General features: G+C 41.1%; 1 protein-coding gene and 2 long non-coding RNA genes across 11 annotated transcripts in view; 2 read left to right on the top strand and 1 right to left on the bottom strand.

Annotated features, from left to right (window-relative positions):
* The window catches only part of NTNG1 (netrin G1), a 158,074-nt gene that overhangs the window by 71,247 nt on the left and 59,133 nt on the right, over nucleotides 1-27,694 (bottom strand). For all 9 annotated transcript variants that reach the window (XM_087733632.1, XM_087733638.1, XM_087733634.1 and 6 more), the window contains exon 3: nucleotides 19,997-20,637. In XM_087733632.1, coding sequence (XP_087589758.1) covers nucleotides 19,997-20,637 — 641 coding nt within the window. The remainder of the gene's footprint in view (nucleotides 1-19,996; nucleotides 20,638-27,694) is intronic.
* LOC148052162 (uncharacterized) lies at nucleotides 175-4,022 on the top strand. Its single transcript, XR_015698693.1, has 3 exons — nucleotides 175-279; nucleotides 3,670-3,754; nucleotides 3,871-4,022. It is a non-coding gene; the product is annotated as an uncharacterized LOC148052162 (long non-coding RNA).
* Nucleotides 12,428-15,401, top strand: LOC148052161 (uncharacterized). Its single transcript, XR_015699111.1, has 4 exons — nucleotides 12,428-12,662; nucleotides 12,781-13,704; nucleotides 14,650-14,849; nucleotides 14,949-15,401. It is a non-coding gene; the product is annotated as an uncharacterized LOC148052161 (long non-coding RNA).

Below are 27,694 nucleotides of genomic sequence, written 5' to 3'. Positions count from 1 at the left end.
TTTGCCAGATTCTTAGCTGATGTAAATCCATCTGGCTCCACTAGAATCAATGAAGTTATGTTAGTTCACACTGTCTGAAATGTGGCCTAATTTGTTTCCAGCTTTCATTCATATTATCTTGGGCTCGGTGGCTGTATTTTTAGGTAACAGCAGCTAATCTTTGTATCATTTTAAATGGCAGGCCTGAGATCTTGAACAAGCATGGGATAGAAACTGGGTGTCGGTGGAGGATAAGGAGCCCAGGTGTGATGTGCTTTTAGGGACACGACTGCTGAGAAGGTAGGATGCTGGTATTTCACATTGTTCACATGCATCTCTTTTGCTCTAATCTTTAACCTCAGAAATGGGAAACTTTTATTATCTACCTGAAGGATGCCAAAACTGGGGACCATGGCAGTCATGTCCCTCCCTGAGAGGAAGCAGAATCTCTTGCTAAGGTGAAGATGAACAATGACGGCTTCTTCCAGTGCTACCAACTGATCATTTAACCAGTGATTGTTTTGGGAGGTTCCCAGACTACCACTACAGAATGGAGAAAAAGCAGCAGATGTAAACTCTAAGTACATCAGTGTTACAATTAGTCCCTCTTTCCCTTCTCTCCCACTAGAAATTTCCCTTCTTTCTCACTGGAATCACCTGGTCTCACCTGCTAAGTTGCTGTACTTCACGTAAAAATCCATCTCTTGCATACATTGACGGGATGGGAGAGGGGCAAGCACATGTGTTGCAGAGGTACTACACAATTTAGGTGTTCTGAGCTGTGACGATATATGACGTGTGTTTTAATTGGTTTGTTCTAAATACCAAGAAAAATTAGGAGAGGGTAAAAACCAAAACATCTCCTCAGCTGCTAATGCTGTTATACATTAGAGAGAGAAGAGCTACTGGGACAAGAACGCAGCTCTCCCTCCAGCAGCTGAAATAATGCAATCTGTCTGGTAGTACCTTGTCATTGGCTGTCTGATGGTGCAAAAATGTTAAGGAGCATGCTGGCTGAGATTTGGCTACTGCTCATTGCCATCAGGATATTAAGGAAGCAAAGTTTTTGTTATTTTAAATTTTTTTGCTGCTGTCCAACGTCCTGCTTAGCCAGCCTTGTTTTGCCATCCAGCCATTGGGCAGTAAGTCATTATCAGCAAGTCAATACACACCAACAGATACCCTAGACACATGTATTTTAATCGCTATAATACCACCAGGCAGAATTTAACCGCTATATCCCAGCAGTTGTAAAAGTCTGTACCACAACCTGCTAGATCGTTAAGAACGTGACACACAAACCTCAGATGAAAGGTGCAGCAATGTATCACTGCAAACTTTCATAGCTTACACATTTTAAAATGAAAGTTAAAAAGTCTTTAGGAGTCACTGTTTCTTCTCTTTTCTCCTGATACAAATCTGAACATTAGATTTGAAATTCCTGCCATTGTGTTAATGTGCATCACCACTTTTAAGTTTATTGAGAGACCAATTTTTCTGGGTTTAATTTGATTAATACCAGTCTTACATCTGCTCGGCAGCAATCCCAAGAAAGCTGCTTTAAGATGATAGTGATTACACCAAACTTCCTGTCTTTATTTGTAAGTAGTATTTCACAGTATCAGCTGCCAGCTGGTATCCTGAATTCTTTTTCCCAGCACAACACTGAAAAGGAACAATTTGTTGTGTGGGAGGTCTAAAATTGTGGTCATTAAATTACCATCCAAATGGACATGCTTACAATACCATTCAAAAATGTTACTTAACTCTCTGCAATGGGAAAAATTTTATTCCCGCATGTGACGGATAGCCTAAGTGAGCTGTTACAAATTTGTGTCAATGATTAATGTTGGGCAGATCTGGCCGAAGCAGAAATATCTTTACTTTAAGCTTATAGAAAGAATCGGGATGTAGCACCTATTGTGTCACAGTAGGGAATAAAGTATTTTCATGAGCCATTGTCAGGGGAGCAACGTTTCTGCTACATGAGAAACAAGCAAGGTTAATTTCATACTGATTTCAATAACTTTTTGAGGACTATAATAGAGAAAAGCAGCATAAAAATATCCATGGTGCGCGCAGAATTCGACACCAGGGAAGCCAGTTCTGTGAAGCAGTACATCTGTCGCTCTTTTCAAAGGATTTTAAAGCATTTCTGTTTAAGAGACCTCTTATGGACTCATTTAAAGGCTCGAATGTGCCCCTAGTCGTTACTGCTGCAGGGATGGTATATGCGGAAGAGTGGGGTATGGGCTGTAACGGGTTGCCTCCGAGGGAAAGAAAATATGCCTTGTGCTACTCTGAGAAATATTCCTGGGAGGAGCAGTCGATGTAAGCCCTAACTCCGTGCAGAAGCCCACCGCTGCTGCTGTCCTTGCTGGGTGTCCCTTTGCACCCTGTGAGGACCGGCGCCCCGTGCAGCTGCAGCAGATGTTGGGGCGGGATCCCTGCACACAGGCACAGAGGAGGTGCAAAATAGCCCACCCCACATACGTCTACCGTTGGACACCAGGTTCCACTTGAAAAAGTGAGACACCTCTGATTGATAGCTTTAACACAACGAATAACTCAGTCCTGTTCCTACTGCTGTCAGTAACAGAAACGGCCTTTCTGTGGGTCCTGGTATCAGGATTCAGTGAGGAACCTTCTCCCCTGTCTGTTCTCTGATAGACATCTGCTGTGACCAGCTCTGCTTTTAAGCCCTCTTGTTAAGTTTATGTCTGTAGGAGAGAGGATTTTACACATCAGACAACGCCCTGAGGAGACTTCCACCTTCCTTCCAAACAAACACAGAGGCCAGGGAAAGATTTGCTTCCAAGAAGAAAATGAGTCATAATTCAGAAAGAAGCAAATGCAAAGCAGAATTGTTTACAGAGGTTGTCTAACCCTGCCAGAGCGGCTGGTTCAACCCAGCTCATGGTGGCTCCTACAAAACACCCGGCTGGGCAGGCTCCTGCAGTGGCTGGAGCCATGCGGGATGTGCCAGGCAAGCAGCGTCGGAGCAAGGGGTAGGAGACAGCAGGAAAGCTTTGGGCAGTTGATCAGGAGACCCCACTTACCTCTCTTTGAAAACTGCCAGAAAGAAGTCAGATTTTTTCCCAAAGAGAAAAGGAATATTGAACATACCTTGGGGGTTTTTGCTACGTATTTTGGCCACCTTTTGCTCCAGGTGTACCCTCAATACACACAACCAGTGATAAAGCCCACATGAAGAACAAAGGCTGAGGTCTCGTCCAGTTAAATTCTGTTAATAAATATAGTTACACCCAACCTAACAGTCCCTGAAAAGCCCAGGACTTAAGTGCTTTAAAAAGACATGTACTTCAAAATCAGATTTCCTTTCTTTTATCTGCCTGCCACACAGGAAACGTGTGGGGGAAAGGTAAAGAACTGTTGATAAAACCACACTTTAATTTTCAATATCACCATGAGATGTCTAGGCACTGACCGGACATTTAAGAAAACCAACGGGATAAGCGAGGGCATAGCAGAAATGTAATTCAGGTTGTTCTTTTTCAAAACACCTGAGAATCCAGACGTGAAAACTTTTGGCATATGATTTAGTGGCCTGTCCTCTTGGTAGATATTTTAACATGATAAATATGTAAAATATTTTTGAACTGTGAATACACAGCCTAGCCCCAAACTAACGCTTGATTCTGAGAACTAGCTTAATATTCCTCTTTTCAGGCTTATACCTTGCTCCTTGTCTGCCCAGAAGCCACTGCCCAAGAGTCATTGCTGCAACCACTCTGAAGGGCACCTTCTTACACAGGTAATTGTGTCCTGCTGTTCCTCCCCAGTGTTTTGCTGTTCTGCTGGTTATCGCTGATATTACTTCTAGGTGTTACCTGAGTTTAAGGACTTTGAATAACCTCTCTCCCTCTGCAGTGCTGCCATCATTACCGGAAGGCGAGAAGCACCGGGCAGGCTGCTGCGTGCGTGAGCGCTGGTGCCCCAGACACTGTTCTCTGCTGGGTCCTGACGGCACCTCCGTTTGATGCTTCTCAGAAAGGCTACGGAGAAGAACGCGCTTACTATGAGGGCAGGTTAATTGATCTCTTTTTGAAACATCATGTTGCTGAACTTGAGCTTTAGGGATAATTACAAGGCACGAGGCAGCTCTATTCTTTTCTGGAGTGTGTTCCAAGGTATTCATGAATAAACTATCAAAGTCGAGGGTGCATAACGAACTGTTCAGAGCAAACGAAGCTGACTAAATATTTCAAAAGTGGTTTTGTTCTCGTGTTTTCTTGCATTTCATTAGGCTTGATTTTAAAAATGCTTAGGCCTCATGGCTCCATCTAAGATAATTGGGAATTGGCTGCTTCTTCTTACCAAAGCAGATACTCCAAATCCTCTTTAAAATATAGACATTTTTTTTGTTTCTCTTTTTCCCTTTTTCTCTTTTAGTCTTTCATCTTGATTGGAGGTCATAATTTGAAAGAGAAAAGTGAGAAAACCGAACAGAACATTTCTCATTGTTTATTATGCTCGTCTCAATTTTTTAACTTTTAAATTCCATACGATATAAGCTCCTTGTCACAGAATAATTCCCTCCGGAATTATTATGATAAGCATTATTTGCCAGTAGAGCTGTGCGAATAATTGATTTTTCAGTTCACTGACTGAATTGAAAAAAAAACTGGGGGGAAAAAATCATTTATGTCAAATGAAATGTGCAGTTTTATTTTCAGGTTTTAAATCCCTTTTTAGAAATTATTTTTGACAATTTTTTGAAAAAAATATTTCCAGAGGAAAAATTGTGCCTTTTTTGAGTTTTCAAAAAAAAAAAAAAATAGTCAAAAGTATTTATTAATGTGGGTTGAATTCTGAAGATACTTTTAGCCATCCCTGACAGAAGTTTCTTCTGCAAATAATTTATGCTTCAAAAATACGAATCCTTTCTCCTGCTGAAGAAAACTAGATGAAAAGTGAGCGGTTTGTGTCTGTGCATAGTGTCTGAAGTATGCCAAAAGCAACTTAGCATCCTATACCTAACTTAGCTACTGAAAAAGAGCTGTTGAGTCGTCTTGTCTCTAGCCCTGTTGGTATAACAACACGGCACAATGAAATTATTTGCTAGAACTAATTTTAAATGGTTCAGGGAAATAAGTTCTAACTGTATCTCTTCTTTTTAATTTGGGAAAACAATTCTTTCAGCTACTGTATTTCAGTTGCTGACTTCGTGTAGAGAAAGCTCGGTTTCTTTTTCAAAAATACCATATGATTACTGTTTAACTATACACACTACTTATTGCTATCTGGAAGCCATTAAATTGGCTAGGTTCTGCAAACATTTTATCATGTTTTATTAAAGTCAGTGAAATTATACAAAGATGAGAAAATTACAAATGCTCTTTAGTATTAGAAGGCTTGAGAGACATGATATCATGGGTCAAATTTACTGGCTTTTTACCAAAGAAAAATCTGAATGTAGTAAATTAATAGATGGTCTGTGGGTATGACTCCTAATGGATGACCTGCTCTTCTCAGAGGTGGGTGGCTGGAGCTAGGCAATGCTATTCACTTGTCAGATGCAGCTGGAAAGGAGCTCTTAGACCTCAGATGGGGAAAGGGAGAGGAGACCTGGCTTCTGGCACTGGCCTTGGAGCAGCGAGCAGGAGACATGTACGGACATGCACGTACACCTGCCCCTTACAGTACCACCAACGCTACCTGGTTTTCCCCCAGTGCCAAAACAGGTCTGCCACTGGGTTTAATACTTGCCCTAGCCCCAAACTCACATGACATGGGACAAGACACTTTGTGTATGTCTTTCTCTGTGAAATAGGGTTGACGATACCGCTTTGATATTATTCCATAAGTTTAAGTGACAAAGGACTGGTAGTTTCAAAGTGAAGTCTTAAGATTCTGACCTATATGTCAGACTAGAATAAAATAGTGATCACTTTTGGCCTTCAAGTGCGCTGAAACATTTCTTATTCATGTTTGTTTTTAACAAATACTGGGTAAATCAAAGAATGTTCAGACAGAGGCTAGAGCTGAGCTGCACTGTCCATTGAGGGGCTGGGAACATGTTTTTGTTGTCTGTGAAAACAGACATGCTGGGAGGTTGAATTTGATCCAGTGACTATAATATTCCATGTACTAGAAGAACTAAACAATTTATATTTCAAATGTTTCAAATCAATGCTTCCCTTCATGTTCTGCGACCTCCACCAAGAAACTCTTATAACTGAAAATTTAAGGAATAGATTGCAAGTTATGAATAATGTAAGACTGTCATAGGGGAAAGCAAATTGTGAAATACTGCTGACAAAACCGATCAGTATATGTTTATACTGAAGAACAAACCTTTGTGATTCCATCTTGCCTAACATAGCTTTTAAAATCCTATACAAACTTTTCAGTTTTCCCTGAAATGTCAAGCAGGCTTCCTCAGCCTCAAAATCCAATGGAAAATGTACAGGCTGTTTCTGTTCTCAAGGAATGTTTGAGCTAATCTGGAAGTAAAATGTATGCATATATATATATATATAAAATAAATATAATACATAGCTCTATGAACAATACTAGAGAACTAACAGACGCAGGTAAAGAACTTAGATTTGAAAAAAAAAAAGTCACTAATACAAGGATGTCTAGCAGCACCTACTTTTCAAGCAGCAGCTTATTACAAGGAATAGATCTAGCAAGATTGGACAGGATCCTGTTCGGGGCATGGACAGTCAGATGGTGAACAACATCTTCCTTGCGTTAAAGCATTCTTCAGGGCATGGACTGAAGAAGACTGCTGTTGAAAATGAATTATTTTTGTTTGCACGCTGACAGAGAGCTGCCATCCATTGAAAAGAAGTGGGATTTGTCCCGAAGACCTGACGAGTAGGAAGAGACAAGGTGCCCTGAGAGGATCCTAACAAGAACTCTTGCATGACACAGAGCTTTATTCTTAATGAACTTGGGCATAATTATCAGAACCTCCTGAATTATGCAAATAAAAAAAACAAGAAGAAAAGAATAACGGCCACATTATTAGGAAATATTTTTGTAAGCAGTGCTTCTGGAGATGAAGGAGTTAGTATTTGTTTCTGCTATGTTTTAGCACTGTGTTCTCTCTCTCAGACACTGAGAGAGTTGCAGAGGAGAAGGAAAGAGACAGGTCCACTGGGATTTATGATGGTGCCCACAGCAGTCATGACCTCCTGTCCCGACCATTAGTGCTCATCATCTTTCCTCATCTATTCTTATGCCTGCTCAGCATCTCCTCCTGTTGACCTACACAAGCCAGGAGCAGAGCATCACAGAGGACTCAGAAGTGGCCCCAGATTTTGTTAAAGCTGTTCTCTGCTTTCACGTTTGGCAGAAAACCTCAGAGAGGAAAAGGGCAGAACTTTGTGGATTTTCTGCTATATACAGGTTTATCATGATATAGAGCAAATTGACTGAACCAAATGACTTAGTGGCCATATAATCATATCACAAAGGGAACAAGCTGCTGGCACCCGTCCAAGCTCCTTCTAACAGAAGTTGAATGTCGCTTTCAGAATACAACATTTTTAGTCCTTTTTTTTTTTTTTCCTATGCAAATCACTCCTGTGTTTTGTCTTAGTTTTACTCCTTCATGATAATCTCTGGCTTTTCAGATGCTGGCTTACCTCTGAAGATAAAGAACTTGATAAAACAAGGAAAAAAGTCTTAGTCTCTAACAGGCTGCTCCTGAGATGCATGCACTGCAGACTGCGAACTCTGGTAAGGCCCGTGACAAAACAGCCACCTCCCTCTCAGTGTTACTGGCACGCGCTCCTGCGGCTGCGGGGCAGGACAAGGGCCGTGGGCTGCTGCCTACGAGTCTCTTAGAGTCTCTTGGTCTCTGCTCACCTATGTCTCATGGCAATTCTTTCCCTTTCCTATTTGCCTCATGTACTTACAGCAGCTGAATTTTCAAACCTGGTTTCTTATAGAATGTGCTAAGCTTATGAGGATCTAAAAAAGGACACATTTTATGTGTTAGGAATTAGGGGGAAGCTCCTGTATACAGGGCATTGAGACTGGACTTTATATTCTATTAACTGTGTTTGTTTGGATTGCAGCAATATTTGCACAACACTCCAAAAGGCCTCTCTCCTGTTACAGCATACACTCAGCCCATTTTAAATTGCAGAACCTTTTAAGCCCCTTTTTTTGGTGGTCCTAATATGTGCATGAGATTTTTTTCAAAAGTCCTGATATAATAAAACACAGACAAAATTTACAAAATCCCCAATTTTTTCCAAGAGCCAATCATAAACCACCTTTAGGAGGTTTCATCTGAAGTGTCAAATGCCTCTAAAAATGTAATGATGTTATGCTCTTTGTGTGAGGCCTTTAGACAGAGCATATGTATTCCCTCTCCACAAGTCACAGACAGGCTGAATGTTAGCCACACACTAATTGTGCATTTGTTAGTGAAAACCCAGGTATGACTGTATGGTGAGGAAACCAATGAACTATGTTAAAAGTATATACTTCACCTGCTTTTGGAATCAAGACACATAACCCTTTGTCATTTTGGTAGTATCGCTATCCTGCATCTCTCCTATTTAAAGCATGTATATTTTATGAAGCATTAACAGACAAACAAACAAATGCATAGACCACAAAATCCAAAGTCTGCTTTAGTCTCCAAAAGTAGCCATTGGAATGAAGAGAGATTTAAAAATCGGATCTCTCAATATAGTGGCTCTTTATCTGTAAAAAACAAAAGTCTAGATGTGTATTTTAAGACATCAAGTCTAAAACACGAGGTATTTGTACATGTCAAAACTGAGGCTGTTGTCAACATCCACCTGAAAGGACCAATCTCGGAAAGAATCACTACATTGAGGGTTACTTCTGCAGTGACTATCGGATCTACCTGATGAGAAGGTAAAATGATGCAAACTGGTTTGGGTATGTAAGGATTCTATACTGTTGAAACTTTCTTTTGAGATATGTACAGTAGAGGAGACATTAAATGTTATTTTACTTTTCCCTATTCCTTTCATCCAACTGTTTCTCCACTGCCCATTCACCATTCAGAAAAAAAAAACAAATGGAAAAGGGGGATGAAACCCTTTTTTTTTTTTTATTTTTCAGATCTAGCTTGTGGATTGGGTTAAACATTTTCAGTAGCAGAATATTAGCAGTTAATGACACCCAGATTGTTTGATCTTTAGCTCATTAATAACTGTAACACACCATTCTGGAACCACAGCTTTCCATCTTTTAATTCTCCTCCTGTGTTGCAGAGGGGAAGGAGCTGCCCTTGCTGGCAGACTGCAATTCCTATGGGAGCCAAGTGATTAAAAATATAACTGGCTCCTTGCTGTTTTGCTCTCCTGCTGGAAGAATTATTTCAGGGGCATTCAAAGGAAGGGAGGCATTGTTCCATAAGTGCAGTATCGTTAATGAAGCTTGTTAAATGATAAGCAATTTTCTGCATTGACAAAGTATAATAGGTTTACTTTTTCATTATAAATTGAGATGTTCCTGCTGAAGGTTTCCATTGCTTCTTTGAGCCACATGGGCAGCGACTCCCCAAGCGATACAATTGAAGAAGTGATGATCACCAAAAAGAGGAGCAACGACAGTGAGAAATGAGCAGCTGGAAGTATGCAGGGTGTGGGAGGAGGGAAGGAGGTTTTCCCAAAGTGGGTCACTGACAAAAGAGATGCCTTCTCACATTGCAGCTCCATCCCCTGTCCCAGGTGCCATCGCTGCACCCTATTCCCGTCAGCCCTGCTCCCCTGGCAGTGCAGAAGGTTGTGGGACCTGCCGTGCTCTAACTAGGGGGCAGGAATGGTAATTTTTTGAAAGGTTTTTTTTTAAGTCAATTCCGGGTTGTGCTTACATGGTAAAATCAAGAGCCCTAGCCCTAAGTAAGGAAAGAAGTGGCCCACAGTTCAAGAAATACAATGAGAAGATCTAGAGCCAATTAAAATGTGATGAGGCTATACAAATACAGCCAAGGTAAAAGTAAGGTTAAAAAACCCCAAACCTCTCAAACGACCCTCCCTCTCCCCCCAAAACAACAGATGGAAAGCATTTGATGACCAGGACATTTGTGTCGCAGTGAACACAAGCAACACACATCAAATAAAACCTAAAGGATCAGCTGCTGAGGGAATGAATCTCACATTCCCTCTCCTGCACAAAAGGCTACCAGAGGTTCCTGGACTCCAGTTCACGTTCATGTGGCTTGGCCTGGCTTTTCTGAACAGGCCTAAACAAAAGCACTACAGAAGCATTACCAAATCAAAGAAGTTAAGATTACTGTGTTTAGGACGACTTCAGTAAACACCATCCCAAAGTCTACAGATTCTTAATGCACAAGAGAGTTAAATGGGAAAATGAGTAAAATCAGTTTTACCAAATATAAAAGTCAGAAACAATAAATGGTTCTGCAACCATTCTGTCTCTGGTAACTTGCATTAAAATATATATAAAGTGTTCTGGGAACTGAAGCAATGCTTCAGTTCAATAAAACTAATGCAATTAAAGAGAAAGAATCCTGTTTTTCCCCTGCTTGCAATTTCAAATGAGAGCTTCCTAAAACTTGTGACCATTGCTGGAATCCAATTCAGGACCCCGGCTTATCAAATTCCCAGCTCTGGCACCATGCCTTTGAGGTATTATAAAGTGCTGCTCATCACACCAGCTCTGTCTATAAATGCTCCAGATAACTTTAAATTGCAGACACCCCATTTTGAAACAGGCAAGTGTTCGCTGTGAATCAAAATGGAGTGCAGCCTTCAGCCAGCGCTTCTTTTCTTGCAAGGCAACAAAGGAAAATGTGTTAGCACAAAAACGTTGCCCTCTAACATTTTTTTAAACTTGGAAAGCTTTGCAGGACAGCACACCTACACAAAGCCGCAGGTTTCCGAGACCCTGTAGAGCAAGCATCTTATTCTGTAATTCATCCCAGAGCTGAGAAACCGCCGGGCTAATGAGCTCTCCTGCAGCCTCTTCCCCTGCAGGTGCTTCCCTGGAAGCACAATCTTAAATCAGACACCGCCATGCCAGATGTGACCCCCTAAACAAACACCAACCCCTCCCTCCCAACGTGCCTTAAGAAAGCCACGGCAGCACTAGCATCTGACTTTGATGAAATCACAAACTTCTTTTCCATTCGGACAGTGGGAGCTGAATTAATTCCTCAGCTTCTTTAATGCCGAGAGCCATGTCTTGGGAATTCAGTACGGGAACATATTCATCTCTCTGATAGGCAATAATGCAATATATTACTGATGGGGGAACCAGCCCATCAGCACCGTGATAGTGACCCTGACCAGCAGATGACTGAATGGGTAAGGAGAGAAGGAGCTGCTCTAGCTTGCAGGCACAGCCTCAACTTTGGCAGGCAGTCCTTCACTCTTGTCCCACTACTAATTTTCCAATGCATTACTTTGTCACTTGGGTATCCAGAAACGCTCATTACGAAGGTATGTGACAGCCCCTGATAATACATGTCTGTGGCAAAATAATTGATCCCTCTTTGCAGTGGTGATCTTTAACGCTCATAGGGCATGCTAGGTTATTAGATGGAAGGTATCCTTTGATGGTCTCTAGCATAATACATTACCAGACAGCAATGTGCCAACTATCTATCACTTACAAAATAATGTCATCCCTGGAAAAGGGCCCGGCAGCAGGGTTAGGGGAGGGAGAGAGTTTAATTATATTTGTGGATGAAAAGATGTCCCAAGAAGAGTGGGCAGCCTGATTATTTATTGGCTGTTCAAAAGCACTCAACACAATCTAAGAAAAAGATCAGGCTCTGAAATACGGTGGTTCACATCATTGCTGTTACAGACTCTAGCCTTGAAGTCAAGTTCATGCTTAAGAACAAAATTACCTCTTACAATATGTGGTTTACTTCTGAAAATGAAAAGGGTAAGAGACGTATTAGTAATGCTGGCGTTAGTGAAGGCAGCTGTTTTTAGATATTTGGTATTTCAGGGATGTGAGTTTAGCATCGTTATTAGAAGTACAGCTTACTATATTCCTCTGCTAACTTTCCAACAGTGAGCAGATGGTTACCCTATTACCAACCATTTGCATTTAACATATTGTAATGATTTATATACCACATGTCACTGAGCAAAGTGAAAACAGTTGATGGCAACTAATTAGTTGAGTGTGAAGACACATATCTCAATATATATATCCTTATTGTAATCAAATCTTATCTTCTTGGTTGTTAATAGGTTCAACGTGCAGCGTAACAGAAATACTGATGGCAGTTAAACATGAACCACCATATCCCTCTGTCATCAGGACAGCATTGCTATCATTAACAAATTTGTACCAGTACTCCCATTACATGCCTGTTCTATGAGTGATGGTGCAGGGAGGACAGATTATAACAATCCATTGTGCTTCTCTACCAACCTTTCTTAAGTGTACTTCAATGTACTTTATAAATCTTAATATATCATATTACAGGCCAACACACATCTAGAGAGGGTGGAAGCGAGGATACTGCATGGCAGAGAGAAAAGACGCTCTGCATAGCTCCCGTAGCGACATGGATTTAAGGGTGAAAATCAAAAGAATCACAAGGTCTTCCAGGGAGTTTACAAGGAAGAAGCAGACAACGATTGACATTTGCACAAACATCAAAGTCAGAGGACAGACCCAAGGGTTCAAAGAAAGAGCATAACTTTAGAAAACTGCCCTCCAGCGCTGGGATATAGGCATGTGTATGTACCATATGTATTGCATTATCCATAGGATGTCCCAAGGCCTCATCAGCCTTAACTCACACTATGAAGCTATGGATTATCAGTCTCTTCCTGAAATGTTTTTGTTTGTTTTTAGGCTTTTTAAAAACAGTGGTCATCACCCCAGAAATGTCAAAATAATCATCAGTGAAGTACAGCTGTGTTACTCCAGAGTATGGCAGCATTTCCAGCATAAAAGTCATACCAATCATTCCTTTTTATTAATTGCTACTCGCTTAGAAGTCTGGATGAACTGTTGTGTAAGCAACCAGATGCTATTCACGGACAGACTCTAAGGCTCCAAGGACTCGGTGTGCTGCAAAAATTAAAGGTGGTCTCATACAGAAGTGGTAGTATATCAAGAAGTTCTGCAGTTCCTGTTCCCTCCTAATGGCATCAGGATGCTTCTTGCCGTTCAGCATCCTTTCATTTCTACCATGTCCCATGAATCTAACCAGGACACAGCCCGCTGTCCTGCAAAGGGCTGCAGCTAACATTATGCTTTTCTGAATGTGTCAGCAGCCAGAATTTCTCTTGGGAATGCTACCTGCAGCATAACCCCTCGCCTTCTTTTCCCTGACCATATTACTGCCTGCTAAATTCACAGCATTGCCATTTCTTTTTGTAGCTCTTTTCTTACTTTTCCATGAACAAGATTATAGTCTGTGGAAACAGAATTATAGCAGTGTTGAAAACTTACCCTGTTGTTCAGTCCAGCTAACAAGATGTTTTGCTTGTGTTTTACGGAGGATCTTTGGTGCCGACTCATTAGCACTACAGCCCTTTATGCGCTAGTACTGCTGAGGCCCATTAATCCCAGAGACGGACGCAAGAGTGAAGGAGAGGAAGGGTTCTCACAGACCCCATGTCATGAGACTATTAGACCTTGACCTTTACTAATTCACTTTCCAGTTTTGTGAATAAGTGTTTCCATGTGACTGTATCACTGGACTTAGCAGAACCGTCCTGTTTTACATCAGCCTTATTATATGAAGATGCGAGAGGATGAAAAAACTGAGAGGTATGGGTTTTTTTCTTATTTCTCTTTAACAGAAGCTGAGACAGACTCCTTACTTCTGTCCTCCCTCCTTTCCTTCTTTCCTTCCTTCTGTCCTCCTTTCCTCTCCATCACTTGTTTTCCCTCACTCCTCCTATGTGAATGCATTTGAAACACATCAGTTTAATAGTGATAACTTCACTGAAATTAACCCAATCTACAGGATGGCGCCTGAAACTAGTATCAGGTCTAACTTAAGTTTTCATAATGTATAGGGAGTGATACACAGCATTTACTATGGCACTGTACTAGAGGGAAGTAAGAGGAAAGGCAGCGAAGTTAACTCTCTTAGTTTCAAATATATCCCTAAATCACAGCTGAACAATGACTCATTTATTACAAATAACAAAAAAGATTAACAAAGAAAGAGAAACATCACCTGTGTCAAGAGAAAGCACGTGGATATTCTGGGTTCAACTACTACCTTCTGAGGCACTTCACATGCTGAGGAGTATTCAGGAAAAATCAGCTGCTAAGCATGTGTAATTAGGTACTGAGATGGACAAAACTAACGGGAGGCAATCTCACCACGCTGGTACCCGTGGAAGGGATCAGAATGTTAAATTAAAAAACAAAAGAAAAAAACCCCTACAAGCTGGTAGTTCCTGTTACTTGTGAAATAGTTGGAAATTTTTAACTTTTAAGATGATAATATGTTGTACCACTCCAGCTTTAATTTCAACCTGAAGGACACCCCTGTGCCAGGCATCATTTGTATATGTGATCCAGGAGATCCTTAAGCTTATTTCAGTGTTCGCATTAAATTGAACTCTTTTGAAATGAAAAGCTTAAAGGAAAGAAAGTTTCTGCAAAATACTGGAATCACTGAATTTGTTCAGAAAAGCTCTTTGGATAGCTTTTCAGCATACAAAGTGATACAGAAAGGAAAACTCTCATTTCTTTCATCAGGAGTTTCATCTCTAGTCCTTTAATGTTCAACGGCAAAACGCACTACAGTACAAAAAGGCTTGGTGCCTCTCCTCAGCCACCCTGATCCTGCACGATACTGAGCTTCCTTGAAAGACAGCTGGGGGAGATCAGTAGGGAAATGCTTGACACCTTGCAAAATGAGCCAAGAAAAGATGATTGAATGCTAATGAGCAAAGGTGGTGAGTGAAACCTGGTGGTTTAAACCCACTAGTTTCAAAAGTGCATAGCAGAACTAGAGACTTAGCCATCCAGACTCTAATGCTCTGCTCTCCTTCCAGTTGCTACAAGACTGAGACCACTCTGAGCTGACGGACAGAACTTGTGTCATTGGGATGGAGGGTGGAAACCAGTATTATTTGAACATGGGCAGGAGTAAAACCCACCCAGGACACCTGTACTGAGTAAACCATTGGAGACTGCTCATGTGTGAATAAACATAATGACCATTTAATTATTTCAGTTCCTGATGATCCTAGATTTGCTTATGGAAAATGAAGGACTATTTTCCTTAGTGACATATTACAGTAGATAGATTAAAAAAGCTAATTTCACTTGGGAGTTAAAGATAAATTGACACACTCTTAAATACATACATTTCTTTTTCTTTCCTGTTCTCTAATGAGTTCATAATTTAATTGGAGAAACTGCTAGATTCCCTCCAAATACTAGTGAAAATCTCAAAGGAGAACAAGCTGCTTCTGCAAGTGTTCTTGTAAAACAAAGAGTATTCAAGTATGGTAAATAAATACTAGAACCAAGAATGGTATTCAGTTGTCTCCTTAAAAGCTTGAAGCCTGCATATGTTCATATTGATGGCCTGCTTCCGAGCTGAACATTAATGAAAACATTTTCTATTATAAATAAAACTAAAGCACTTCTATATATTACCACTTCCCTAGGGCAAAGTTCTGCTTTTGGGTAAATTGCAGCGGGATATTATTACAGCGTTGTCAAGTGTATGCCGGAGTAAGATACAGATTTAATCCAATTAATCCATCTGTAGAACGGATCTGCAGCAAAAGGCAGGGGGAGGCAGGCTGGCTGCCGGTGTGCCGGCCGCTGAGGGCTGCAGCGCGAGCTCCCGACTCGGGGGGGCAGATCAGCTCTGCTGAAGAGGAAGGGCGCTCACCCACCCCAAATCCACCACGGCGACGCTGAGGGGGTCACAGCCGGCAGGAGGGGCAGGGTGGACGAAAAGGCAAAAAAGCCTCAAGCCCCTAAGTAGCAAATCTGCTTTCCTTCAGAGAAACGTATTCAGATTCCGAGATGGATTTAAATTTGGGAGAGAGCATGTGAGAGCAAGAAACTGTTAAAAACTGAGGATACCTTTCACTCACGTACTGCGACTTGGAGGTTTCTGTTGCTGCTGGAACTGCAACCGTAGCTGAGGCAGGGTCAGAAAACCCTGGGGCTTCAATACAGAAGCTTCAAGGTGAGAAGAGTATAAAAATAAATTCCAAAGGCCTTAATAACATTGTACAGAGGCTGGCTATTCTGGTGTCAGAAGGAAACTGGTGGCTCTTAGATCAAAACCTAATCACCCAAAAGCAATATGATCCTTTGTTTTAGCCCACTAGTTATTCTGTCACCCACTGGGGCAATGTTTTTTTACTAACATCCTGAATTACAGTTAATTTAAAGTGTATAAATGTACACATCACCGACAATATAACAGTTAAAGCAAAAATACTTTGGAATGAACGCAGTTAAACCTTTAGCAGCCTGATCCAAAATCTGCTAGGAACCTTTTGCTTGGCTTCAAAGGAATTATTATCAGCATTTTAGTGAACTTCTCCTACAAAAAAATGCTAAAAAAGGGAGCTGTGCCTCACAGCTTACTGCCGGGACTGTCCTTCCCGTGGAATGGAAGACGGGCAGAGCTCGCAGCCGGTCCAGGCCAGCTCTGCAGGCAGCAAAGTGACAGAAACCTTCCTGAGGTTACCACACAGGACACCCTCTGATTCTTAGCAGCAAGGCCAGATGAGGGGAAAAATGTCTGCTCTTTCTTAGTTTCCCATCCCAGAAGACTTTATTTATGCATTAGTCGACCTTTCTAGCCGTTAGGACCATCTTGCTTCAGCAGTTAATTAACACAAGTGCCATAATTTAATACAGTTAATGCTACTTGATGCCCTTTAATGTACCTTCCATTAGTGATATTATTGTAGTATTACCCTGTAAATTAAAATGAGATCAAGACTAAGAGAGGCTCTCTTTAATTAAGGTACTGGCACACTACATCGTCCATTATTCACTAGAAAAAAATCACCCTGATTTAGTGAAGCAGACCATCAGTAAGTCAGAATTAGTTCATGTGGATTATTAGGTTTCTTGAATAATGTGAGCACAATGGGGCTGCTGAAATTGCTAACAGCCACGTTCCCTTTTTTTCATCATCTTAATAAATACACAATGGAAGTGGTAAATTGAAGATGAATAAACAGGTGGTAATAGAGGAGGTAAGGCGTTCATCGAGAGTACACAGGCTTTCATCTCTAATGCAACATACATCAGGCTTATTTTACACGAAAATGCAAAGCAATGGCAAAACGAATCCTATAGTAAGCGCGCAAATCCCTTATCTGTAATTCATTGTGAAGTATTAACCACTCCAGCATCTTGTATATTAAATATGGCAGCTTTAAGATAGATGCTTTTCACTGTCATTGGTCCTTAAAATATAGTGTGAAATAAATTACATTTTATGCTGCCTTTAGAAATATGCTATTATGAGCTTTGGTGATTTTAACTATATTTAACCTGCAGGTTACTTTTTTCAGTAAAAGGGCTAGCTTTAAAACGTGTCTGCTAGCATCACTCATCCACCACATATCAAGCTCCTTGGTAATGTCCGTTTGTATCCCATCCTCATGGAATAGTCTAGTCTAGCTTTGCTAAATGTATATAAATAGCTGGGTCTCAAAGCCCAGAATATGAAACATTGTAGCAAAAAAAAAAAAATTGTAACTTAATTTCCAGTTAACATCCTAAATTAACTGCAAGGGCTGGAAAGCTCAGCTCAATCAGAAAGAGCGGCACAAAACCCCTGCTAACCCTTGCTCACCTCCATTGCGTTCCCACCCGCAAGGCGTGCCAGGGCGCATGACCATAATGCTGATTTGGTGACTCTTTGGGGAGGGGGCCTATAAGGTTTCTGGTAGGAGACGAAAACTACCTAAAACTGGGTGACAGTGGGCCTGCTGCAAGTCACCCTTGGTGCAACTCAATAATCGGGGCTGCGTCCTGCAGCCCCACAGCTACTTAGCAGTAAGCAAGCCCATAAATTCTTTAACAAGGAGGGCTCACGACATATTGAAGGAAAGGCCACCAAATCCCTGAAGAGCTGTTCTTCTCATTAGCAGAAGAGTGATAAGAATTCACATGAATCTCATCTAGTGAGATACTATTACACATCAGATACTTCTTTTAAAGCATGTGTTCAATTACTGCAGCATTTAGACAACAAGCATTAGCATCAGATAAGTTCTCTGTACAGTCACGCTTCATTTTTATAGATAATTTTTCACAAGATTGCCATGCCCCAGATGTGCTCGGAAGGTTTCTGTTTCTAATTTGCATGCAATGCACTCTTTAATCCTTCAGATGCTTTCTTCGATAAAGTATTGATAGTCTAATTGAAGTCAGACTAAGCTCCAAATGGGTTTTCGGATGGGGAGCAGCTTTTCCTTAAAGCGTTAAGGACGTTCAAATCCTGAGCTTTGATATGATCCCTCTGTAGAGCTAACCTATGTGGGGACCAATAGAGAAAGGATACACATTAAATAGAACTTATGTCTTTTTTTTATATACTGAGGCTAATGCTACTAAACTATTTCAAACAGTATCTTAAGCTGTCCATGATCCACTTAGCCCTCTCAAGAGACTTCTGAAAAATAATTTACAATATAACTAATGAGAGTTACGGTAAGAATTCTTAAACCAGCAGCATTTATCTTATACTTTCACACGTTCAAGTAGTGATTCTGTATGCACATGTATGTATTTGGTGTGAACACAGAAGATTGTAACTAGATGCTAAATCTATGGTCCTGAGAAATGTATTTTGATGTCATATAAAAACGTATCAGCACTGCAAAAGTGCTTATGCCTTAAAATCTGTCTGTGCCATCAATTCTTCCTTTATATAAAGTTAGAGAAATATTTTTCAATAGGTTACATCACAGTAATTTGATTCTATTTTCATTTTATGTATTGATTTTTGCAATATGGAAATGCTTATGAACATGAAAGGTTTGTATAAAAGAGGTAGAAAATGGCAAACTCACTACAGGAGTAATAAAAATACAGTCACCAGTGTTTTATATAACTGCTGTCTCTATTTTGTTTCACTCAGTCTTGTGTCTGCAAAAAGTGCCCTGGCCTTCCAAGACACATTAGCTTTTCTGTTCATTTTGAGACTTAGCTTCTCTTAAAAAAAAAAAAAAAAGTTTTTTAAACTGGAAGGTTTGAACTCTCTATAGAAGAAACAGAGAAGGAAAAGGTACATTAGAGAGGTGAGTTAATTGCTAACAGAGAAGGTCCCATTTATTTCTGCTGAACAAATTGGCATCTAAGACACACGTAAAGGGTATCACCCTCCTGCTTGAGGTCATCAGTCAATTGCTAGTTTGAGTTGGGAAAAAAATTTCCCAATAGGAATGTCATTGCACAGTAGTTATTTTGGGGACTACAGCACCTGATACCAACCACTGCTTGCCCCAGAGGTACTATATGTCTTGAACGCAGCTGAGTAATCATCTTTGTTACATTCAAATCAGTCTCTCCAAAACACTGTTGTTTTTTTCCATTTCACTTCAGCTTCACTGCATTTCAGAGCTAATTAAAGTACAAGGAATGGACTCTAATCTCTGCCGCCTTCCTTGTTGACAGGCAGTTCATAGCCGGACCTAGTGGGAAGGGTCCACGCAAGGGCTGCTGTATCAATCACAGCTTATATTAAAAGCCCAAAAAAGTAAAATGATAAAACAGAATCTCTCCTTTTAGTTAACTGCCACCGGATGAGGCTCCAACTGTAAAAAAGCAGAAAATGTCCAGGGTGAATTCCTGAGCCAACGTAAGAAACTGTTAATATTATCCTGCTCATGAGACCTAGGTCCTAAGATCCCAGGCTAGTGACAGCGAACACCCGGGACTTTGTGCTGCTGAGTCAGAAACTGCTAGTATGACCAGAAACAGACTTGAACTCAGCCAGACTTCCAATGAACACGTCTCAGCAGAAAATGTCATGTTTGGGGACAAAACCAGTTTTGAATAACCTCTAAAACCAAACATACATGCCTGTTTCTAAAGGTATATATTCTCTTACCTTCCATATACCCTTATGTCTGAAATGGCATAAAAGTAGCGTGCCAGGTGTTGCTCATCTACATATATTTCTCCAGTTGCTGGCCTAAGCAATCTTATCCTCAGATCTGTGACGGTAAAGAAATCTCTTAACTTCTTGGTTGTGTCAAGCTGGCCATAAAGAGAAGCCATGTTATGAAGCCGAGGTCCAGCAAAAAAAGCAAATCTGTCTTTGATTTCAAAGTGGATTATTTTACTATTTGTCATGTACCCAGTAGAGTATTCCTCTGTGCAAATGATTTCTAGGACTGTGTGCTGTGATAAATCCTTCACTGATTTTGGATCCATGTGGAAAGCATCTAAGCAGTCCGTGGCGTAGTATTGGTAGGGCTGCCATGTTCGTCCATAGTCAAGCGATTTCTCCAGGATCATTTGGTCTGGACGGCCAGATTCAAAAGTGATAACTATGTTATCTGTCAGCTCAATGGTTTTGTTCCAGGAGAGCGTAATATTAACATGAAGAGGCTTTGGATAATCCTTCCAAGTTGTGGACTGCCAAAATGTGGAGGGATGTCTTCCTTCGAGATCAAACATCAGTTCTGGAGGATGAGCCAGTTCTTGGGTACTCGCATCACATTCATTATTGCACATGTAGGGATTCCCCTGGAAAAGAGCAAAGCAGTGTTACAAGCGGCATGGCATAGGTGACTGTGACACATCAAGATGTTTCTCATCTGGCACATGAGAACTGCTGCTTTTTCTCCAGGAGTGAAACCAAGAAAGAAAACACAAATGCTTGCAAGGAATACCTTTATCTTAATCAGACTTATCCTGGCTATTTTATCCGTTGAAGTAAATGTACGAATACACACATATAGGGCACCCTTGCTTCTGTAACATAAACATTTTTCTTAGTATGTTTTCGAGAAAGAAAAGAGTTTATTTACCCTGAATGACCTGGACCAGCGATCAAGTCACAAAAGACCAAGACCAGTAAGCAAGTTTCTAATAGCTCAGTAACTCTGACTCTTCCTAGAAAGACGCAGCAGCCAAAGAGAATTTCTTCTTAAAACAAATACGTTCCTCAAAAGCTCCGTTCACAAAGGAAGTAATTTTTAGGGCAAGTGTTTTGAGGTCAGCAGTGCAGCCCATATGTATTCGGTATGAACCAGTACCCAGTACACCTTCAAGTTTCCTTTCATCCGGGCGTGAAATTTATCATGCTTAACTGTGCTCCCAGCTTAGCACCGGCTTGCCTTAAAACATTTACACTCGTCACCAAAAGCCATTAGAAAAACAGTGCTCTGCCAGCTCTGGGGCTTGATTCAGACATCTGCCATCTTATTACAGGGTAGCGAAGTACTTCAGGAAAGACTTTTCACAAGGCACTGGCTCCAATTTAGCAGGACAAGATAATCCAGCACTTGATTAGGTGGGAGATGTCAGCAGCTCCAGCTGGAACGCTGCCGAGGTGGCTGGAGCTCTGAACTGGGGGTTGAGTTAAAAACAGCAACAAAAAAAGCTTGCCAATAGTGCACAGCTTTTACTGCTGCTTGTCCTCTGTAGCAAGGTGAAAGTGAATTATTCTCTTTCTGGCCTTTTGATGCATTAACTTGCACACTACAATCTCCTGCTTCTTCACAAAGGCTATTTTGTCTGCAGATTGGGGATATCTTGCAGCAGTTGCCAAGATATCAAACCCTGTAGGCTGCACTGAATCACATCTATCTAATTTTGGCTTTCAACTGTACATTAATATTTTGCTACTTGTTCATTCTGTGTTTGTTCCAGAGAGCAACCGCTGCTCTGTATCCTTCCCTCCACCTCACATACAGATTGTGGAAGAAGCCATGCCTCTTTTCACTGATGGTCAGCACTGCTGGGGAAGAAGATGCCCATGCCTATACCCAGCAGTGCTCGATAAGGGCATAAGTGTAGCTGTTACTGTCATTAATCAGAGTTCCCCTCACCTACCCTGAAAACAGAACAAGCCCTGGTATGATAATCAACCTTTTCTTTTCTTATAATTACAGTTATGTTTCTCTCCATCTCAAAGCCTCAGGGCAACGAAGCGATTCAATACCATCCAGTGTGGGAAATGGGTTTCAAACATCGGCTTCCACCTCCGCCACTGCTCTGCTCTTTGACATACTCCCACGAAACACGAGCAAAAGGACTTCTGCACTCACTTTGACCTCCCCGCTGGCAACTTCCTCTTACCTGGGCAGGGAAATACTGCTTTCTTTCTCTCTCTCTTTCCCATTAATACAGCTGAATGCTAAAACTGACAATGATTCACTGGGACTCGAAGTTAGGAAAAAAACTACAAGACAACAAAAAGGGTTATTTGAAAAGCAGCACACTGCTTGTTACACTGACAGCTTCAAAGCATGCAGCTGTAACTGAAAATACTCTGTAAAACGTGTCTATAATAAGTCCCTGTTACAGTTCTGATTTCAAGCTCACGGTTGCTATTTCTATGCCTTCCTTTTGAATAAAACAGTGAAAATCAAAAATAAGTTTCAAGCAGAATAGAGAAAACACTGAATTTTTTATTATTTAAGCTCCATTTAATATATCAGACACAAATGCCAGGATTTGCTAACTTACTTAGGCCTTTTCTTTTCCTTAGCATAAATATACATATTGTGAAAGCCGTAAGGTTCCAGACCCTTTGACTGTATGTAAATATCAGTTTTGCAGAAAACGCTCAGAGTTGTGTAAATCACACCTTTCTGAGGTTTACTAGAATAAATCTGGTCACTTCTGTGCCTGTCACCATGAAGCTGCCTGCGTACCTATAACGTATATGCTTCTGTCATCACTGTGGTAAAAGCGACTTCACTGGGAGGTCACGGGTATGAAAACCCAGCAAATAAACGCTCCTGGGTAGCCAGACAGGTGCATTAAGCATTGCTGAGGGATGGCTTTGGTTTCCTGCTCCACAAGCAACCACCGAGTCTGTTGTGATTCTTCATGTTAAAAACTAAAGCCGCTCTGATCCACTAGTCCCTGGATGCTGGAGGAAGCATGTTTTATGACTTCAGTGGGTAACGCAGATTGTGTGGGACGTATTGTTTCTTTCTGTACATAAGAGCTGATTTCTTTTGCTCCCTTTTTCTTTCACCTTTTCCTTTCACCTTTTCCTTTTTAGCAAAAGCTGAGGTGCCAATATAATCAGAGAATGCTGGGAGCCGGCGCTCTAACAAAATGTAAGCTAGTGTGAACGCAGTGAGATCATGAGAGCTGGTAGCAATAAGGTACCTAAAAGAATGGTGGAGCGAATGCTAAAAATCAGCCCTAGTTTGCAACTGAATGGTAGTCTACATCTCTGTGGGTACAAAGCTTTTTGGGAAAGATGAGGCTCTTCCAATTAATGGCAGAGTATAGTGAGAAATGAGTCAGAATCACAGCGCTGTCCTGCACCTGAAACTCTTACCAGCGGTCACATCAGTGGCACAACCCACCACTGAAACCCTGGGGTAAGGACATCACTGCAAGTGAGAATCCTAGCAAAAAGCTTCAGGCATATCCTCCCCAATAAATTGAATTATTCTTTTAATTTCATAGCACACAATTCTCTTTTAAGAGGCAAATGATTTGATGACACCAAAATAACCTGTGTGGAATTCAGTATTCTAGAGAGGAAATTAGGAAAAAAAAAAAAAAAATCTAAGCCAACATAAGCCGATAAAATAAATATCCTGAATTCTAACACAGGGAGGGAGAGAGAAATGATGAGTTTAGGTAAGTTGCCCTCTGCCTACTGACATGGCAGTCACTGATGTAATTTTGAAATATTTAACGTGATTATTGCTTCAGAGGCTTGGAGTCAGATTCCCATTTTCTCTACCAGCAACTTGGTTTTAAATTGCTTCTAATTAATCTTAAATGTAATTTGCACGTTAAATCATACTTACATTACCAAAACAGTGTAAAAGGGTCTTACCCTACATGAACGTCCCTTAATACATGTTAGTATGAAAACAATTAATTTAACTGGGATTAGTTACATATTTTAATGTCTTGATCTCTGTGATAATCCTCTTTAAGACCTCTATCATCTCAGTAAAATGAATACAACAAGAGAAACTTTCCCCAGTTTGTGAAAACTAAGCCCATCCTGTGCTGGGGACATCTAAAGGACCGGAGCATTAGCAGCTGCAAGTAATTTTGTGACCAGCAGGCAGCTGCAAATAGATCTTCATTTAAGCCTTCCAAGCAGCAGCTCTTCAGCTGGACAAGGTAGAAAATATTTATAACTTTTCAGAACGACATTTAAGCCATTAGGAGATTTCTAAATAATTAAACACTAATAAATACTTCTGAACACTTTATGCCAATTAGCGTAAAAGGTAGCTGAGGCTTTCCCAACACCATGAGCATCTAAAAGAAACCCATTATTTTCCTCTACAGTAACTGGAGATTGATATTAAATAGCTCCTTGCAGGCAGGCAAATTAAGTTGCTATTTATTTTGTTTCAGGCCGCTCATGGAATTCAAAATATTAACAGAACTACTGACATAGTCTGAAAGTTTTGGCGTTAGGAAGAGGTACCTGTTTTGCAGGCACAGCAAGGGCACATGGCTGTATCACACGGTTTGATCACACTCAGCCCTGGCTGGAAAAAGCAGAGCTACCTGAGAAGCTGCTGACTAGGGCTGACTGGTCCCAGCAGGGTTTCCCTTCAATTAGCTGGATTTAGTTTGTTTTAGCACACAATGATGTCTGTTTGTGCAAGCCAGCTTAAACTTTTATAGTGGTGTCTGAGGTGCTCTGTGAGTGTCCCTGCCTGGGACGGGGCGCTGGGGCTGGCCTTGGTCCCGCTGGGCAGGAGCTTGTCTTACCAGGGCATCTTCAGGAACAGCTCGGTGACGGATGGGATGGTGACCCTAGAGTGAGGATTTTGGTTAAAAACAGAGGTCTAGCAGTAGTATGACCTTTGAACGTCAGCAAGGGAGCCGTCGGCGGTGCTGCAGCTGCTGTTCGAGGGTTAAAGTCTGAGCGCTGCTCTCAGGCAAAGTCGCCAGCCCATCTCTCATCAGGATGGCTCCTCGGTGGCATCCACACAGGCTTAGGGCTTGATTGAAGATGTTGCTTCTTTCAATCTGCTTCCTGTCCATACTAACATCTCATGGACTTTTTTACTCAGGAACAAAGACAGGGGGGCTTAACCTTTCTGCAGTGTGAATATTGGAAGCTGTATCACAGATTACATGCTGTAATAGACACCTGGCTAAATCCCTACGGAGGATTATAACTTGCATTTTCAAACTGGTGAAGGCTGCTGAGATCAAGCAGGCCAAGATTTTAAGAAGGAGCAAAATAAATTTTCAAGAAGCGAGTCACAGCAACCAATTTTTATACCGCTGCCTCAAGGTAGTTAGCTCAGATGCACAAGACAAGAAATAAATACAGTCTGACTCGCATTTGGAGTGAGGTTGTGCAGTAAATTACTGCATTCAAGTCACACTTTTGGAAATAATAGAGTATTTCTGTTTCCCTTTCCAAGAGATCATTACAAGTTTTTTGCTTGGTACTGTGCTGTACATTGTAGACCAACTAATTAGACAGTAATAGCTAATAGCAGCAATTGCCCTAATGCTTACATTTTGCATGTGGTTTCTAACCAGGAATTACTTGTTTACCATGACAGAGCCAGATGAGGAAACCATTAATTGGGAGATACGACTCATTAGGCATTGTCCTACTAAGAGCAAGCAGTCAGTGTAGTGGAGGATTGGCAAGGCACAGAATCTGTCGCATGATAATTGATGTTATCAAACTCACTACATCCATTAGCTGGTTTGAGAGCATCTCGGTCAATGTCTGCAGAATTATTGTTGTGATGAAGATAGGGATGGCTGTAGACAAGAACATTTTACCATCAATAGCCTTTCATCACTGCCGTGACAGCATTTTAAGTTAAAGTGATTTAAGTTAAGAAAGAAAAAGTGCTAAAATCTCAGTGGAAGATTTGATGCTTTTTCACAGTGCTCCCAAGTGAGAGGCGTCTGGATGGCCAGACAAGCACTTTGAACTCTGAGCTGCAGGCTGAACAATATACATTCTCCAAAACCAGCAAAAAGAAAATAAAAGCATGTTTAAATCAATAACTTCTGGGGAGACTTAAAAAGATTAAACCAGGAAGGATCTGACTGGCCAAAAATAAATACTAATGCTTAACAACTTTGTGCACTTTTCTGCTTGAAAGTACATTGCAGATTATGGCCCTGATCCTGCAACAAACTCAGTGCAAGCAGGCCCTTAAAATTCAGATTTTAAAAAGATATTTAAGCCTCTAAAGATCTGGCACTTTGCCTTGTGGAACATAGACCATAGCTAATTAATCTTCATGACACCTCCACGAGGTATGGGATCCTATCCCAAATTTACATATAGATGCAGAATTAGAGAGAAATGCTTTTGCATGATGAACTCTGTAATCCCTGATTATACTGTACTGTTTCTTCCAAAGCCTTTTGGTAGATCACGTGAAGGCATTCTTGGCACTCAAGAGTAGCTCTCAGATTATTAGATCATGCCTCTCTTCAGTACTATGAACTGAAAATGTATCATAGGAAAACATTTTAATATTTGCAGCACCAAATGTATTGGTGCATTTAGCAAAGGTACTTAATTCCTCACAGAACATTCTTTCTTTTTAGTTACTTTAGTTACTTTTTGGAAATGCTTTTCAATTTACTTTATGAGGCAAATGGAGTTTTGTTTCCTCTGAAATATGTCCACCCACTTTTGGGAGAAAAAGCATACTTATTCCTAGTTGGTTATTTTATGCTTCCGAGGCTATCTTTGACTTGGCAACCTTGCTGATGTTATTTTGACCACTTGATCATTCTGGCATTAACAGTACCTTAAGGCAGATCTACTGGCACTGACCCAAGTGCGGTTTTGTTATTTCAGAAGCTCAATATTGGTGTTTTCCTCTTGTATCAGCAGGTATCTGGCAATATAATCACTTTCCTATTTATAGCTTTTGCAATGTCATGAGGTGCATAACGCTGGGACCCCATCGTGCTGAGCTCTGGCTGAACAATACGGCAAACATTCCAAGAAAAGCTGAGTTTTATACACTGGACACATATTTGGGTTTGAGAAACTGAAATCCCAGAGGACGCAGCATCCCTTTCTCTCAGCACATTGGCACTTGTCCTGGGGAAGCCACCCATCCATGAGGGCGCTCCTTGAACAAGGCAGCAGAGGGTATCGATCTCCTGCGTCGTGCTCAGCTCGTGTTGGTGCATTTTTGTCCAAGCTGCTTTTTCAGCCATCCTGCTGCCCTGCAGGAGCTCCGGCAAGGAAGTCATGCAGGAGATACTGGGGGTCTCCTCAACTGGGAATAGCTTCTACTGTCAATAACAACCACCTTGGGTGTCTCTACCTTACATTTTGTGGTCTGATACAGATTTCATCTTGTGCACTTTCTGATTATTTTGGACTATCCCTGAATTTAGAATGGGAGCCATTGGCGGGGGTAGAAAAAAGGAGATGTCTCAAACACTGCAGTTGAAAGTTGTCATCCCTGGGCAAGGGAAAGCCAGCGCAAAGGCAATTTCGTCCATTATCACGGACAGATGGTCTCAGTTATTGAGGTGATCACAGAGGGAATGCGAGCATCAAAAAAATGAGAAATCAAATCACCTCAGTGGTGACAGGGGGAATCAGGGTGCTGGAAACACTAAAAAAAATTTTTTCTTT

This window comes from Nipponia nippon, unplaced genomic scaffold (assembly GCF_047370975.1).
Source record: "Nipponia nippon isolate SJK-2023a ecotype South Korea unplaced genomic scaffold, ASM4737097v1 scaffold_5, whole genome shotgun sequence".
Classification (NCBI taxonomy): Eukaryota; Metazoa; Chordata; class Aves; order Pelecaniformes; family Threskiornithidae; genus Nipponia; species Nipponia nippon.
Note: the sequence above shows the minus strand (reverse complement) of the source record. Positions and strands in the feature narration are given on the sequence as shown.